General features: G+C 47.3%; 2 protein-coding genes across 25 annotated transcripts in view; one reads left to right on the top strand and one right to left on the bottom strand.

The window, feature by feature from the left end:
- Window positions 1-16,769, top strand: part of LOC309636759 (protein tyrosine phosphatase type IVA 1-like) — a 102,139-nt gene that overhangs the window by 5,450 nt on the left and 79,920 nt on the right. Inside the window, exon 2 of one of the 22 annotated variants that reach the window (XM_082410253.1) lies at window positions 16,560-16,745. The exons of 18 other annotated variants lie outside the window; for them this stretch is intronic. In XM_082410253.1, the coding sequence (XP_082266379.1) occupies window positions 16,560-16,627 (68 nt within the window). In that variant the 3' untranslated portion in view covers window positions 16,628-16,745. 3 more of the 22 variants (XM_082410259.1, XM_082410268.1, XM_082410261.1) reach the window with 3 other exon arrangements.
- ME3 (malic enzyme 3) overlaps window positions 3,245-16,769 on the bottom strand; it is a 327,764-nt gene continuing 314,239 nt past the window's right edge. For all 3 annotated transcript variants that reach the window (XM_082410149.1, XM_082410150.1, XM_082410151.1), the window contains exons 9-15: window positions 12,127-12,224; window positions 11,732-11,845; window positions 10,004-10,109; window positions 9,275-9,417; window positions 8,544-8,717; window positions 4,877-4,975; window positions 3,245-3,482 (exon numbers count right to left, since the gene is read on the bottom strand). In XM_082410149.1, coding sequence (XP_082266275.1) covers window positions 3,321-3,482; window positions 4,877-4,975; window positions 8,544-8,717; window positions 9,275-9,417; window positions 10,004-10,109; window positions 11,732-11,845; window positions 12,127-12,224 — 896 coding nt within the window. In that variant the 3' untranslated portion in view covers window positions 3,245-3,320. The remainder of the gene's footprint in view (window positions 3,483-4,876; window positions 4,976-8,543; window positions 8,718-9,274; window positions 9,418-10,003; window positions 10,110-11,731; window positions 11,846-12,126; window positions 12,225-16,769) is intronic.

Below are 16,769 nucleotides of genomic sequence, written 5' to 3'. Positions count from 1 at the left end.
AGATCTTAGGGAGAAAGTATTCATTCTTTCACCATTAAGTATGATGTTAGTTGTTGGTTCTTCATCAGGTTGAGGACATTCTCTTCTATTCTTAGTTTGTTGAAAGTTTTATCACAAATGGGTGTTGGGTATTTTAAAATGCTTTTTCCACATCCATTGATCCTGTGGTTTGTGTCCTTCATTCTAGTAATATCAGGTACTACGATGATCAATTTTTAAATGTTGAAACAACCTTGCATTCCTGGGATAAATTCCACTTGTTCATTGTGTTTTAATTCTTTTATGTTGATGGATTTGGCTCGCTAATATTTTGTTTAGAATTTTGCACCTATATTCATGAAGGATATTGGTCTTTAGTTTTCTTGTGTTGTTTTTTTAATCTGGTTTTGATATCAGGGTAATACCAGTATCATGGAATGATTTTGGAAGTGTTCCCTCCTCTATTTTCTGAAAGAGTTTGTGAAGGATTGGTATTATTTATACTTTAAATATTTGATAAAATTCACCCATGAAGAATTCTGGGCCTGGGCTTTTCTTAGTGGGAAGATTTTTAATTACTAATTCAATTTCTTTATATGTTATAGGTCTATTGAATTCTACTCTAATCTTTGCTTACTTTGAATTTTGTTTGCTTTTCCTTTCCTAGTTTCTTCTTTTTTTTGAATTTTATTATTTTTTTATACAGCAGGCTCTTATTAGTTATCTATTTTATACATATTAGTGTATATATGTCAATCCCAATCTCCCAATTCATCCCACCACCCTCCACCCCCTGCTTTCCCCCCTTGGTGTCCATACGTTTGTTCTCTACATCTGTGTCTGTATTTCTGCCTTGCAAACCAGTTCATCTGTACCATTTTTCTAGATTCCACATATATGCATTAATATACAATATTTGTTTTGCTCTTTCTGACTTACTTCACTCTGTATGACAGTCTCTAGGTCCATCCACATCTCTACAAATGACCCAGTTTCATTCCTTTTTTATGGCTGAGTAATATTCCATTGTATATATGTACCACATCTTCTTTATCCATTCATCAGTCAATGGGCATTTAGGTTGCTTCCATGACCTGGCTATTGTAAATAGTGCTGCAGTGAACATTGGGGTGCATGTGTCTTTTTGAATTATGGTTTTCTCTGGGTATATGCCCAGTAGTGGGATTGCTGGGTCATATGGTAATTCTATTTTTAGTTTTCTTTCCTAGTTTCTTAAGGAGAAAGTTTATGTTATTGCCTTGAGACCTTTTATTCTTTTTTTCCCCCTGATATTGGCATTTAAAGCTATAAAATTTCCCTGTAAGCACTACTTTAGCTACAGCTCATTAATTTTGATTTTTCTTTATTCAACTCAACATATATAATTTATCTTGTGATTTCTTCTTTGAACCGTGACTTACTTAGAAATATATTGTTTAATTTCCAAAGAGTTGGAAATTTCCCATTTTCTCTTTTACTGTTGTTGATTTCTAATTTAATTATTAACTCTGTCCAAGAAGACTTCCTGGAGCCAAGTGCATTTGAACTCCAATGATGAATGATGTCTCCAGGCAGAAAGCTGGGGTGAACTGAAATTTAATTGGTAAAGAGCAGAGAAGCAGAGGGAAGGGCTTTCCAGGTAGAGACCAAGCATGTGTAAGGGCCTGTGTAAGTGCCAGCAAGATGTTCATTGGGCTTGGAACAAAGGAAATGTAATTTTTATCTTTTCTTTTCGTCTTTGTCAGTCAGTACAGATAAAGCTTGTTAATTCAGTTGATCTCATCAACCTGTTTTGGTTTCATTAATTTTCTCTACTATTTTTCTTTTCTGTTACATTGAGTATAAAGGAAGTATAGTTGGGGTACAGAGGAAGTTGTGGGACAGGATGTAGAAAAGATCATGGAAAAGGCTCCCTGGTGTTCAGATTCCAGCTTCACTCTTCAAGCCCTCTTCTGAAGAGGTTCTCATTATCCGTGAGTCCACGGATTTACAGAACAGGGATGCTTCCTCAGGATATTCTTGGCTGAGCACCAGCACCAAGGAAGCAGATGTTGGAAGAATAAGACTTAGGCAAGGGGTGACTGATGTCTCTGCTAATTACTCTTCTAGGATCCCAGTCATCCACCTAGCCTGTCACTGAGGTGGTCGTATAGGACCTATTCATTGTGGGCAGTGCGGAACCTGAGGCTGAGCTGGCAGCAGGGGTGGGCAGTGGTAGGTCTCTGGGCATGGATTGTTGTTTCTTGTGTTATACAATGAAATTAGAGGCTGGATGCTGCCGTGCCAACAGATGTTAGCAATTCAGCAGGGTCTTTGATTGTGAGGGCTGCAGGCTCGTCTCCCCCCTCCCCAGCCCCATGGTGTGGGCTCGCTGGACATGAGGGAGGTGAAGGCTACGACTGAACTTGGTCTAAGAAACACTCAGGACAGACTGACATCATTCTGTAAGAAAACTGCTCCAGTTTGCTTTATTACTTCAGAGAGTGAAGGGTGGAAGAGAGAGAGTGTTCTAGAGCCAGGAACATGAAATCACGTCTTCCCTAGAACGCCCCAGGGTGCTCTTCCCCTCACAGCCTCTCTTCCTCTTTCCTCTGGGTTTGCTGACCCTCTCCACCCACGCTTCTCTGGTTTTCCTTTTAGCAATGACCACAAAGGAATGCCTAACAACACTCAACAGCCCACAGGGCAGCGACCCTTTCTGACTTGTGAGTTGCCTCCAGCCACTCAGCCCTCATGCCCATCTGAGTCTTAAAGGGCGTGTATTCCTCCAATGGGGACTGAACTCCTTGATGGGTGGGCCATGCTTTCTGGCCAGTGGCTGCCCTTACAGTCCTCATTTCTCCATTAACCCTACCCATCCTTCACTCTTGGACTCACTGCAAACACTGCCCCTCAAGAAGCCTTCTTTTATGTCCTCATAGGAAGTATCCTCTCCCTTCTCTGAGTACCCTTGACCTTTTTCTGCAGTTCTTCCATGGACTTACTACTTTCTCCCTTGTGGCAAAATGAATCGTGTGCATATCTCATCTCCTCTTCTAGACCCCGGACCCTGTAAAGGCAGAGTTCCAGGCAGGACTCTAGATTTCCACAAAGTCTAGCCAATAATTGGCAATTCACAGATGAAGAAATTCTTGGGAAGGAAGCCTGAGGAGGGTTATAGAAAAGTGAACTCAAGGCCTTCAGGGACAAGGCTCTCATTCACCATATGCCTGGGCATCTCACCTCACACCAGAAAGTTCAAAGGAAAAATACAATGACAAGGATGGTCATTTTGGAACCCGTTTATATTGTCAGTGTTACTCTGGGCTTCATTCAGCCCCACACCAGCCTCTGAGATTGCATCAGACATTCTGAACATTCATGGCTTCCTTGGGCCAAGTGTAGCTGTCCAGCGTAAAGGAGTCATAGTCTGGAGTATAGACCAGCGATCTTACAAAAGCCTCCTTGTCCTTGGGCTCTGGGTAGTAGGAGGCCAGGTTGTGTTTGTAGGCGAAGTCGAGGACCTAGGGAAAAACACGTTTGACTGAGGAACTGGATCTAAGGAGGAACCTGTCTAAAGGCCCTTGCTTGGGAGCTTGTGGAAGGGGAATATACCCTGAAGCAGCAGATGTGTTCCTCTCATGAGTTGAGGCCCAGGAAGCCACTGGAGAGGAAGGATCTTGAGCTTTCTGCCTAGTAAGGAAGCTGTGACACTGTGGAACAGACACTGGGCCAGGGTCAAGAGGCCTCAAAGTCTGCCTCTGCTTCCAACTGCCTGTGGGTCCTCAGCAGTGACATCATCCTCGCTGAGCCTCAGTTTCCTCATCTGTAAAGTGGGGGTCATGAGAGCTTTCTCTGGCATGGTGTGAGGATAAAATTAGGTAGCAGGTATAAGTGTTCAGTATCTGATATTTTTTTCTGTCTTAAACGTGGCTTGAACTGGACATTGTTCTCTGGGTATTAGATTCGGCTTCAGAAGAGCATGAATCTAAATATCCCCAAAAGGAAGGAACTGGATAGGGTGGACGTGGACCCTAAGCTGCGCTGCTGGTCCTGAGGGCTGATTCCAGGTCCCGCACCGGACAGCTCATGGGCAGTGCATGCTCTTGTGCAGTGCGTTTTCTGAAATTATTCTTCAAACGTATAGAAAATGTAAAATATATGTTAATAGAAATAACAGTATAATAAACCCTCATGAATTCATCATCCAGATGAACAATTATCAATGTCAGGCCAGTCTTTACTGCCCCATGTTCTGGTTCTTTGAAAACCCATCATCTCTGCATCGTCTATTGGGTGACATTTTTACGTAGAATATCCCCTGAACTTGATCACCCATGGCCCAGCCATTCTGGGAGAAAGGGGAGGCATGAGCCTCTCCTCTGGCCAGAAAGGTGCCGAGTGTAGAGCTTTTCCACTGTTCTCTTTTAATGTCCTCCAGAACTCTGGGAGAGAGGAATTACTGGCTTCTTTGTAGAAGAAGGAAACTGCTGAGGCTCAGAGAAGTGAAGTGATTGGGCTCCGGTGACTCTGCCGCTGATTGGCAGAGCTAGGACCCCGCAGCCTGAGCTCTTTCCATGATGCTGTACAAGTTGACCTTTCTGTGTAAATGGGCACTTATGATTCATTTTTAAATTCCACCCGCACTCTGGTCCACAAAACTAGGGCCTTTGGTGACCTTTCTGCCTGGTGTTTGAGGGGAAATCCAGGAGCTTTCCCAGAACTGCCCTGAGTGGGGTTGAGGTGGGGCTCGAGCTACAGGCAAGAGTGTGTCACCCAGCCTCTGGGGTGCATGCAGTGCAGCCCAGGGAGCTCAGCCTATCTCCGTAGCTGCCACCCTCTTCGTCCTCCTAAAGTCACACAGAGAGAAAGCTGATGAGCCCCACTCCCCATAGTAAGGGGGTGAGACGTCCCTTACTTTGATGGCGATTCTCAGAGACACGTCTCGGATGGTGCTGAGTGGGGGGTACAGTCTCCCCTGTGACAGATGCTGCTCAGAGACCTCTTGGGCGATTTGCTGGGGAGAGAGGACAGAGAGGAACAAGCTGAGTTTCCGCCTTCCCGGAGCAAGCCCAACCCAGTGCACCAGAAACTCACCTCGCCCCTCATACGTGGCCCATAGGTGCAGTTTCTACTCCTGTCTCTGCCACCTTGTGGCCCCAGGGGCGCTTAATGCTTGGGCTTAAGCAAGGACACATCCTTTCTGTCCCGTGAGACTGGCCAAGGCTTAAAACAACATGAAGCTGTCTGAATTCTAAAGGAGAATCACTAAGGCCAAGATGAATAAACCTGTGACTCGCAAAGCAGACTCTGGGGTCTCCCGCGCCCCGGCTGACCTAGCCTGTTGTATGGGGATCCCCGAGTCCCTCGCTTCCCGGGTTCCAGCCTCTCCCACATGCTTGGGAGCATCCCGGCTGTCCCCCTAGGCCATCTCGTGTCTCTGTATTCAGGGCTCCTTGGGCTCTCCTTTCCGGCCTGGCCCCAGTGAGGAAAGAAAGGCTGCTTCTCCAGGGACACCACGAATGGGCCTTATGCGCTACCTGAATAACTGCCCTAACAGCACTTTCAGCCCGGGAACAGCCTCTCCTGCAGCTTCCCTCCCTGCTTCAGAGCCCGTCTCTAAGGGCCAGCTCTCCGCAGCCAGCCTCATCCTGCAGCCTCAGGCACTGGTGCTCAGCCAGCCTTGCAGAACGGCCTCTTTAATGGGGCTCGGAATGCACTCCCACCCAATCTTCTCATGTCAAATTGAAATCTGGGAAAAGCCACAGTGCCCTCTGACAGCTCTGTGTCCCGGGACGGACAGGGAAAGGAGCTGGTCTCGCCTCAGAGTTTGGCAGACATTAGGAACCTGGGCTCCCCCCTCTGCTACCTCGTTCTCAAATTCCTCTCTCTCCTTTCTGTTCATTCAGTCAAACATCCACTGAGCTCTGCGATATGCCGGACTCTGTGCTAGGTGCTGAAGAGCCATGGTGGAGAAGCCACAGTCTTTTCCTTCCTGGAGACTGGTGTCAGTGGACAATGAACAAAGAATAGTAACGATTACAGTGATTTCGAGGAGAGGGGACATATGGGCACAGAGGAAGGCAGGGCCCAGTCTGCCATGTACAGGAAAGGCTTCCCAGAAGACAAGACAGAAGCTAAGACCTGAAGGACAAAGTGTGAATTACTTGACGAGAGGAGAAGGAATAGCACATGCAAATTCTTAGAGGGAAGAGAGAGCACGGCTGTAAAAAGAAGGCGGGATAGGTTGACGGCAGGGGGAGGCTAAAAGGCTGGAGAGGAAAGGAGGGCCCTGGATGAAGTGCCTTGTATGGAAACCATGTGAAGGAGTTTGGCCTTTCCTGGGAGCACCAACGAGCCATAAAAGGTCTGAAATTAGGAGAGAGATGGCCTGTTCCGGGCTTTAAGGGACTCTCTTTGTGGAGGTATAGAAGGTGAATTGACTAGAGGGAAGCAGAATTTCCATGGCTAGATCTGCAGCTAGAAAGGCTCTCCTGCAGAGTGACGAGTTATGGTATGTGTGGTCACTTCTGAGACGCTGGGCACTGCTAATGCTCTGCTGTGTCTCTGAGTCAAATGGCCTGGGGCCATCCTGGCGCATCCCTCACAAGCCGGGTGACCTTGGGCAAGTAACTTAAACTCTCTGTGCCTCAGTTTCCTTGTCTGTAACATAGGGATGATCACTATATTTTACAGGGTTGTCAAGGTGAAATGAGATAGTGCATGTACATCTCCTAAAACTTATATTACTTTTTCCACAGGAAAATCAGTTTCAACTTAAATTATCTTAATTTAAAAACACCCTTTTCAGGGACTTCCCTGGTGGTCCAGTGGTAAAGAATCTGCCTTCCAATGCAGGGGACGCAGGTTCGATTCCTGGTCAGGGAACTAAGATCCCACATGCCCCGGGACAACTAAGCCCGCGTGCCACAACTACCGAGCTCGCGTGCCTCGACTAGAGCCCACGTGCCACCAACTACAGAGCCCACGTGCCACAACTAGAGAGAGAAAACCTGCACGCCACAACAGAGAGAAGCCCGTGCACCACAATGCAGAGCCCGCGCACCGCAGCTGAGACCCGATGCAGCCAAAAATAAAAAAATAACAACCAAACCAAACCAAACACCCTGTTCAGAAATATAACCTGCCAGGCCTTTGAAGACCAGACTGTCAGCTCCTGGAGGGGAGGAGCCTTATGCTGCTCAGAGCAAGTGACTGAGAAGTAGCTTGAGGAGAGGTTCCTGTTTAATTCATGGACACGGTTCATGAAAAGATGGAGCTGAAATGTCCCATAGCAGAGGCTGTGGGTTGTGCAGATGTTTCTGGGGGCTGCATAGGAAGGCTTTAGCAACCTTGTTTCTGCACAACAGGGGAATTTGCTTTCAGGTCAACTCCAAGCAGGAAGTGACTCTTCCCATCCGATGGGGGTTTCAGACAGCTCCGCCCATGGGCACAGGACAACAGCACCACCAATCAAACACAGAATACTCAAGCAAGAGGGACAGAGAACTACAGCATGAAGCCAGAGCTGGTGTGCACAAGGCTTGGGGGAGGCTGACAAAACTTCAGCAGACATAGGAAGAAGGAAGTTGGTGCATGAGGCAGTTAGTTCCTCGTGGGACTCAGAGAAGCAGGGCTGGGTAGGGTTGCGTGGAAGCCCTTCTTGCGGCTTTGCTGGTTTGGGGCTCTCACCAGTGCCGTGGTGAGGGGGAAATGCAGGCACATGTCGGAACTCACAGTAGAGCCTTTGCAGCCCGCTGGGGACAAATATGTTTAATATTTGTTTATAGTTTTGATTAGCTTAACTTCTCAACAGAAACATTTCTACGCCTGGGTTCCTCAGAGTGAAGATAAATGTGAAGTGCCTGGCACTTGGTAAGCGCTTGTTAAATGGCAGCCACTGTAACCGTTGTTATTAACAACCATTATTATGAAAGTGAGCTGTCATCCTTAACAAATTCTTTCCTTGTTTTCAATTCACCATGCCCAGTAAAGAACCCTTGTGGGAGCTTTTCTGATAAGATACCTGGAGCAGGTGCACACCCACAACCCCCTATCTGTGCTCAAGACATGGGTACTCAGAGCAGGCAAACCTGACGTGCAACCCATTCCCTTCCTTACAGAAATCTGCCCTAGTGGGGCTTATTTTGCTACCAGTTACCCAGTAACGTGGCCAAGACCCATGGCTGGAAAAATCTATTGCTTGTCATGGTCGGTGAGCCCGCGGTTTCAGGTGGTTTTGATGGCATCTCCGTCCTTGGCATGCATATGGGTTCTGCTGGGAGGCAGGGTGCAGTACAAGGTATGTTCCCTCACTGCCAGCGCCTCCTGCCAACACCCCTCCCACTGACTATTCCTTCCCCCGCCGCCCCTGCCTTAAAAAGCCTGTGTGTGTTTTCAGAGAAGTTCAAGCCTCCAGGCGATCTTGAGAGAAGCTTGACATTCAAGCGCTCTGGGGAACCACTGAAGGATTGGGGCAGGTAGGTAGAAGAAACAAGAGAAGGAATCTTTGGGGACCCGGTGTAGGAGCTGGTGGAGCTCACAGGCCCTCTGGGGTGTATTCGGGGCAGCGGGGACAGCAATACCTCTGCTGTCAGGAGGAAGAGCCCGTCTGGGATGTGTCGGACCCCGCCTGCGATGACTCCCAGCGCCACTCCAGGGAACACGTAGGCGTTGTTTCCCTGCCCGGGAATGAAGGTCCTGCCATCTTCCAGAGTCACGCCTTTAAAGGGACTTCCACTGGCAAAGATCCCTCGGCCCTGGGGGCAGGAAGAAAACCAGAGACGGAGCTTGGAGCTACGTTTCAGGGGTCTTGGTGGCCTAGTCTTATCTCCCGAAAGTTGACCCCTTCCTCATCTTCTGCTAAATGCTCAGCATTGTGCTGTGGACATTGCAGGTGCTAAGAGCACACCTGTTCATCTGACCGAAAGCTCAGCTCCCACTGAGTTACCTGGCAGCCACAAAACCACGGAACAGGGAAGGTGTACCTTTTAACCTGTCACCTCCCCGCAGGGGCAGGCCAGGTATGCAAATGGCCTAGAGTCCACAAGCGTCTTGAGTTCTGGTCAGAGCTCTACGTTAGGGGAACCCTGAGCAGTAAAGCCTACTGGTAAGAGCCTGGACTTTGGAGCTGGACCTGGGTTTGAGGGCCAGCTCCACTCCTTTTTAGCTCTGTGACCTTGGGCAAGTTACTTCATCTTTCTGAAACTCAGTTTGCTTATCAGCAACGTGGGGATTTTTTTCACCCTCGTAGGGTTGCTCATGGTTACTGTTACTATGTCCTCTCAGCCCGGGGAAGGAAGGACTCCCCGCTGACCTCGGTGACCTGGTAGCACTTCTCAGCCGTGCACTCGGCCTTGCTGGTGGGGTTGCTCAGGGCAAAGATGATGGGGCGCTCGTGGAAGGAGGCCATGTCCCTCAGAATCTGCTCCGTGAAGGCTCCTGCGATGGCGGCAACACCTACGGGGGAAAAGGGGGAGGTAGTGGGGTGCCTACTCTTTATATACACCCCATGCCTCTCCTGGTGGTGGTGGTGGAACTAGGTACAACATGGAAGACTCAGGAGTCTTGAGGATGGCATCCGCCATAGGGATGGGGGAGGATAGGAGAAAAGGGTCTCCCTGCTTGAGTTGGCTGAGACCCCCTGTTAATTCCACTGGTCCACTTCAGGCCCCAGCCCAGTTAAGATGCACCAGTGAAGCATGCCTGGCCACTGTCCTTTAGAGTGGACTGCTCCCGCAGGACAGGGAGTGATGCCAGGGTCCCCTCCTTGGGGGAGGAGCGCTCATGTCATCCTGGTTAGAGAGACCAGCCTGTGCTTTTCCACTTTACTGTATAATTCTGCATCACGCAGGCCAGCTTGGTGCCTTAGTTCTACGGTTCTTATACAGTAATAACTCAATAAAAGGTTGTAGCATTGAATTGGAAATGAGGGGAAAGAGCTGTGTTTCCAAGGGTTGCTTATGCCTCCTCGCTGAGCCTCAGTCTTCACGTGCAAGTCAAGGGGATTAGCTGGGCTGGGCAGTGGGTCGCCCCCTCCTCCTACCTATGATGGCCGTGGGCTTCACCAGCCTCACCACCTCCTCCAGGGAGTTCACTTCAGGATGGTCCTGGGCAAACATCTCCTTCTCATGGTTCAGGTGACTCCTCCCCTGCAGGGGAAGGAAGAACATGATACAGCTGTGGTGGTGAGAACCGCTGGGCAGTGCCTGGATGCATTTGTGTACTCTGAGAGCATTCCCTGCAGAGCCCTGTGCTTTGGTCTGAGCTGTCAGAACCTTGGGCCCTGTCCTTTTGATCAAAATCTGCGATGCAACCTAAGAATTTTAAATGTGTGTGTGTGTGTGTGTGTGTGTGTGTGTGTGTGTGTGTGTGTGTGTGTGTGTGTATTTCTTTCTTTAATCCAAACCACATATGGAGAACCCATAAGGCCTTTCTTTGAGCTGCTGGGGTCATGGCTTCCTGGGCCAGGACAGAAAGGCTCTGAGGAAATGCCTGAGTCTGGACCAAGACTCTTGGCCCCAAGACATATAGCACAGAGGCCCAGTTGAGGGATGGGGGCCTGAGTCACCCAGGGTCAGGGCGCTAATTTGAATGTATTTGACAAGAGCCATTAAGCTCCCGATAAATAATAATAAGCTGAGATCCAGGACAGGCTTGTAATGGCTGGCTGCTCCCAATGGGGTCCAGATTCCTTCCATTTCTTCAAATAGGAGGCAGTGGGTGACAGGCTGGTCAACGTTTCTGATGACTCCTTTGGGTCAGCTGGCCTCATGAGAAGCAGAGTGAAAACACCAGCTTTGAGAGATCTTTGAGGAGGGGTGAGCTCAATGAGGTGAGCAAAGGTGATGTTGAAATGTGGGAAAGAGGCAAGTGTGGCAGCCTCCACCTGTGCCTGGACCATGCTCTGGAATGATCTGGGGCAGAAGGAGGAACCTCCAGGTCCCAGTTCTTTCCGGTGGGAATCTGCCCTTATAGGGAACAATAGGAAGGTCTGTTGCTTCTGAGGGGGGTCTCCATTATTCTTGGTTGAGAGCCTCACGTTCCTATCTCTGTCTTTTTTTAATCTCTCACTGTCACAGTCTATGTTAGTGGAATCTCAGGATTAAAACATGGAGCTCTGAGTGAAGTCCTGAGGGAAGAGGTCATCCAACTGTGCCCCTCACCACACTGCAGTCAGAAGCTGGACTGTCTCTCTCATTCATTCCTTCATTCATACCTCAAACATCAATTATGTACTTATCACATGCAGGACCTTGACATCAAGACTATACAGCCTCACGGGGAGGGAGGCAAGTAAAGGGGCAAGAGCCCTATCATGGGATAAGTGTAATAGATGAAGGGCGGAAGGCTACATGAACATAAACACAGGGAACTAATTGAGACTCAGATGCTCAGGGAAGCTGCTTGAAGGAGGTGACAGAAGACAGGGAGGAAAGAGATGGGGCTGAGGGCTGTGAGTGGGCGTGTGGAAAAAGAGGAGGGCATTCCAGGCAGAGGAACAAAATATGCAAAGATGTAGAAGAGAGAGAGCATGTTACTTCTGGACAGCTATGATTCAATATGGCTAGAGGTGAGTACAAGGCAGGACGTGATTCAAAGCTTCTGGACAAGATCAATTCAGGCTACTTTGGGATGAATCTTTTGCTTTGGGGGTTAGGACACTGCCCTCCTTCTGCTCTCTCTTCTGTCTGAGCAGTTTACCCCTTGAGATCTCTTCCAGTCCAATAGCTGTAGATATCAGGTAACCTCCAGGTCTCCAGACCGACAGTACCTTGACAATGAGCCCCTTGGAGTCCACCATCCAGATCTTCCTTGTGGCCTCTGCCTTGGGTACGCCTTCTTTCTCTAGGGCCATGACAAGGAGGTGGGCGATGCCCATGGCTGCCTGCGAGGTGGGTGTTTAGACAAAAGGCAAAAGCTGCTCAGGATTTTATCAGATGCTTCACCAAGATCCTCGCTTCTTCCCCCACTACTCCCAGGAGGCCCAGTTAAGTCCCTGCCTGGAGACACCCAAATGCTGGGGCCCAGGCGGCTGCAGTGATCACAACGCATCTGTGTGCTGTTTCCTCTCCTCAGAAGCCCAGAGCACCGCTCCTCCTTGCTGCTCCTCCACCCATTCTTATTCTCCTACTGGAACAACAGCAGAGAGCCCCTGATGGCACTTACTTCACCAGCACCTTGGAAAACAAACACGTGATTGGAGAGCTTGTTCTTGGTGATTCGCAGAGCAGCCAGGATCCCTGCCACGGCGACGGAGGCTGTGCCTGCAACAGAGTGGACTGAGATAACCGCCTGGCCACCGGCTCCCACCCCCAAGACCCTTGGCAGAGTTCCCCACACCTAGAACCTGTGATGGAACAGGCAACTTTCCCTCGCCCTTACAGAGGTCAGCCCTGTAGGCATGCAGGTTGTCGAGCAACCCTCTTTTGCATGATACTCTTTTCCATGCACTCTTTTGCAGATAACTGTTAGTTTGAGAAATAGCTCCTGGATTGTTACCCTGGGAGAGAGGATCAGAGGGTCAGGTGCTGCTACCACCATCATTCATAAATGAAACAACAAGGACAAATACAAGGGAAGCCAAAAAGAAGTGTGAGCCTCGTAGAATGATTTGTTTAAGGGGTAAATGGATAAAAACATTAAAAATGAGGCCACAAACTAACCGTGAAACATTGCATGACCATGTGACCTGAGCTGCTTGTCGTATCCAGCAGGTCATAAGGTTGGGTGTGCCCAGTAGCATAACCAGCATCAAATGGCTTGAATACATCTGAAGGTACAGGTAAGCTGCACAAGCAGGTGGCTCAGACTAGTTTGACAACTATTCTTCCTCTCCCTCAATCCACACCTAAGGCCTCACTAGGAATTCCTATGACCAGCTGACCAAGGAGGAAAAAGCAGGCTTGGTTTACAGATTATTCTTAACAGTATGCTGGCATCAACTAGAAGCGTACGGTCGCAGTTTCACAGCCCCAATAAAAGGTCACCCTAAAGGGAAATAGTGAAGTGAATCTTCCCAATGGACACGACCTCCCGTTGTAAATTTTGTTGTCCACTTTGGTCCAAGAGATGGCTAGACCTACATTGATTCGTGGGCAGTTGCTAATGGTTTAGCTAGATGGTCAGGGACTTAGAACAAAATAGTAAGACTGGTGATGAGGAAGTCTAGGGAAGGGTTTGTGAATGGACTTCTCTGAATAGGTACAGGGTGAGAAGATATTTGTGCCCCATGTGAAAGCTCACCAAAGGGCAGAATGAGAATAGTTTCTCAGTAATCAGGTGGACAAAATGGCATGGCTTGTGCATGTCAGTCAGCATCTTTCCCACGCCATCTAGGGTTTGCTCAGTTTCCATATAGAGTAGCCATGGTGGCAAGGATGGAGGCTCTGCATGGACTTCCTCTCACGGAGGCTGCCTGCTACTGCTACTGCTGAATGACTGACCTGTCAATGGCGGAGACCAATGTGGAGCTCCTGCTATGGCACCATTCTCTGGGAGGACTATCCACCCGGCAGGAGTTTGATTACACTGCACTCCTTCCATTAGCGACAGGGAAGAGATGTGTCCTCACTGGAATAAACATAGTTTCTGGATATGGCTTGACTTTCCCTGTCTATAGTGTTCTGCCAGTGCCATCATCTGTGCATGTTTGGAATGCCTAGTCACCATCCTGATATATTGCAGGCAACAAGGCTTCTAATCAAGGAATTCATTTCATAGTAATAGAAGTGCAGCAATAGGCGCACACCCACGGAACTCAGTGGTCTTAACATGTACTCTACCACCCAGGAGCAGATGACCTAAGAGATCAGTAGGATGGGCTCCTGAAGACTTAAGACTTAGTTGAGGAGATGGTGAAGTTCTATCTTATAGGATGCAATATGTGATTTGACTTAGCAAGCAATACCTTGTGCTCTTTCTCCACAGCCAGAATACTTGGGTCTGGAAATCAAAGTGTTGAAGTGAGAATGGCTCCTCTCACCATTTCACCTAAAGAATCACTTGCAGGGTTTTTGCTTCCTGTCTCTTCAATTCTGTGCTTTCTGGATTGGAGGTCTTGGTTCCCAAGAGACAAATGCTTCCATTAGGATTCCCAACATGGTTCTATTGACTTGGAAGTTGAGACTGCCACCTGGCCATTTGCCACAAAACCAGTGGGCAAAGAAGAGGGTTACTTTACTGGCTGTGGTTATTCATCCTGAGAACCAAGGGGAAACGAGGGACAGGGAAGACTGTATCTGAGCCTAGGGGATCCTCTGGGGTGTGTCTTAGTACTCCTGTGCTCAAGAGTAAATATTAATAAACACTGTTGCAACTAAAGAGAGGCAGGGCTGCTGAGGATGCAGCTCCTTCAGGAATGAAGGTTTGGGTCATCCTACTAAGGAACCCTGGCAAGCTGAGGTCTTGTCTGAGGACAAGAAAATAATGGAATGGGAGACCGAGGAAGAAATGCATAAACATCAACTATGGCGTCATGACTGGTTACAGAAATGAGGAATGTAGCAGCCATGCAAATTTTCTTCCTTGATTATCATGTGATTACGGATGTTGGTTCATATTAGCTAATTTATTCTCCCTTCTCCTTCCTCTTATTATTTTATAGAAGTTTTGTTGGAGGTTAATTCTACAATTTAGCCTTTAGATAACAGAGTTTTCAAATGTGACTGTGACTGAGATTTAAGAGTAGTTAGTCCTGCCCAGAGATGGGTGGTGTGACTATCTTCCAGAGATAAATATGTCAAAAAAATGCACAGTGTAAAAAAAAAAAAAAACACAGTGTGACAGTTGTGAGTTAAGTTTTATTTGGGGCACAATGAGAACTATAGCCCAGGAGACAGCCCCTCAGATAGCTCTGAGGAACTGCTCTGAAGAGGGGTGTGGGTGTCAGTGTATATGTGATTTTGGTGAAGGGGGTACGTGCAATCAAGCACACATTTTGGCAGAAGGTTGCTGCTGGTTACAAGAAGGTTGTTGCTCGTCACGAGGAGTGGATGTCTGCGTTAATGATTTTAGTGTTTTCCTAGATATGAGAAGATGCAAGAAACTGGGCTCATAAAATCTTCTGAAAATATCTATGTATCTGAAGGCCTGTTCTGCCAGTTTTTCCCAGAGCACAGAGTGCCTCATGCCTGATCTCTGCCTTGAACTCCTTTCAGGGTGTGTTGAAGGTCGGTGACTGCAGTGGCTAGCGACTTCATTCTTGTAGAACCAGATGATGAGCGACATTCTTTAGTTGGCAAATAACTGTAGAGACTTTGCCTCTCCCCATTTCAGGGAGAAGGTGAGAATGTCTTCATTTGTTGGAAAGATAGTTGCATTTTATGAGGCATTTTGTTAAGAGTTTGTTGTTGTTGTCTGGAAGTACCAATGTGCAGGACAGTATGTATGGATGCTGAACAGCCAAAAGGGTGGACTGTGCCGATTATTGGGTAATCGTTTCTCCTTTGCAAACCACTTTTCAACTTTACCAATTGGCTCTATGGTGGGCTCTGCCAATAGGGGGCACCAGAGGGCGACTGAAAGACTAGATGGGCAGGGAAAGAACAGTTTTTCCAGCATCATTCCTGCTTTGTAAGATTGCTCGGTAAAATGTAGGACATTCAGTTAAATTTGAATTTTAGATAAACAAGAAATAATTTTCTAGTGTGTGTTCCATTCAATATTAGCATAAATATTCTAAAAACTGTTATTTGTCTGAAATTCAAATTTAGCTGATCATCTGCATTTTGTTTTTGCTAAATCTGGCAACTCCACAGCCTTGGTTTTTTAATCTTACAGCAGCAGTTTGTTCCACAAGCAGCAGTTGAATCCAGTTTGCTGTTTGTCCGTCACTTACAGAACTAGCCTCGCAGCGTGCGCCCCTCAGAGGCATGAACGCTACCCAGCTGTCACCTCGTCTTCCCTGTGTTCTCCCAGCTTCAGGGGTGGTAGCAGATCCTTAGTGTTTCTTTCTGGCTTTTCAGTTCTTTAATGCAGAATTCACAATTCTTTATGTCGAGTTTTCTCTGTTAAAACGACTGGTGTGGACCCTGACAGAGTCACAATAAAGTAATCGCAACTGGCAACGCTAAGCCTCTATGATGGTCAAAGAAAAGGAAATTAAAGTGTGACTGTTTATGGTCATTAAAAGTGTGCAAATCAAAGAAACTGATGTTATCTATGGCTGGTGAGGGAGCAATGAAAAGGGCAAAGTTCAGCACACATTCCATTTTAAAGAGCTACAACCCTTTTTGGAAAACTATTTCCCAATATAGACCAAAGGCATAAAATGTTTTTGCCCTTTGACCTCATGCTTCTATTTCTGGGAATCTATGAAAAAATCCAAAAGGTATGTGGTAGGATATTTATGACAGTGTTATTTATAACGTAGAATGACTGGAAATAACAAACACCTAACAAAAGAGTAATGGTTAAGTAAATGAGCTAGTGTAGGCACTCAGTAGGATACTTAAGCTATTAAAAATATTCATTATGAAGATGGTGTAGCAACACAGAAAATGCTATGAAGTTAGTAACTAACATCACATATTGTTCTAAGTGCTTTATATGTCTTAATGTAAAGACATTTATTTAATCCTATCATCATCCCCATTTTACAGATTGGGAAAATGAGGTACGGAGCAGTTTGCTGAGTTGTCCAAGATCACACAACAGAGTGAGGCTTTGAACTCAGGGAATCGGGCTCTAGGGCATGTGCTCTTAACCCCTAAATCATGCTTCACTGAGTTAGTTGGAAGGAAGAGAACATTCAACAGTCTACATACTATGATTCTAATTGTAACAAACTATACACACAGAATCTGGAAGGA

Source organism: Balaenoptera physalus (assembly GCF_965194825.1).
Source record: "Balaenoptera physalus genome assembly, chromosome: 10".
NCBI lineage: Eukaryota > Metazoa > Chordata > Mammalia > Artiodactyla > Balaenopteridae > Balaenoptera > Balaenoptera physalus.
The sequence above is the reverse complement of the archived record's forward strand: the minus strand, read 5'-3'. Positions and strand labels throughout refer to the sequence as shown.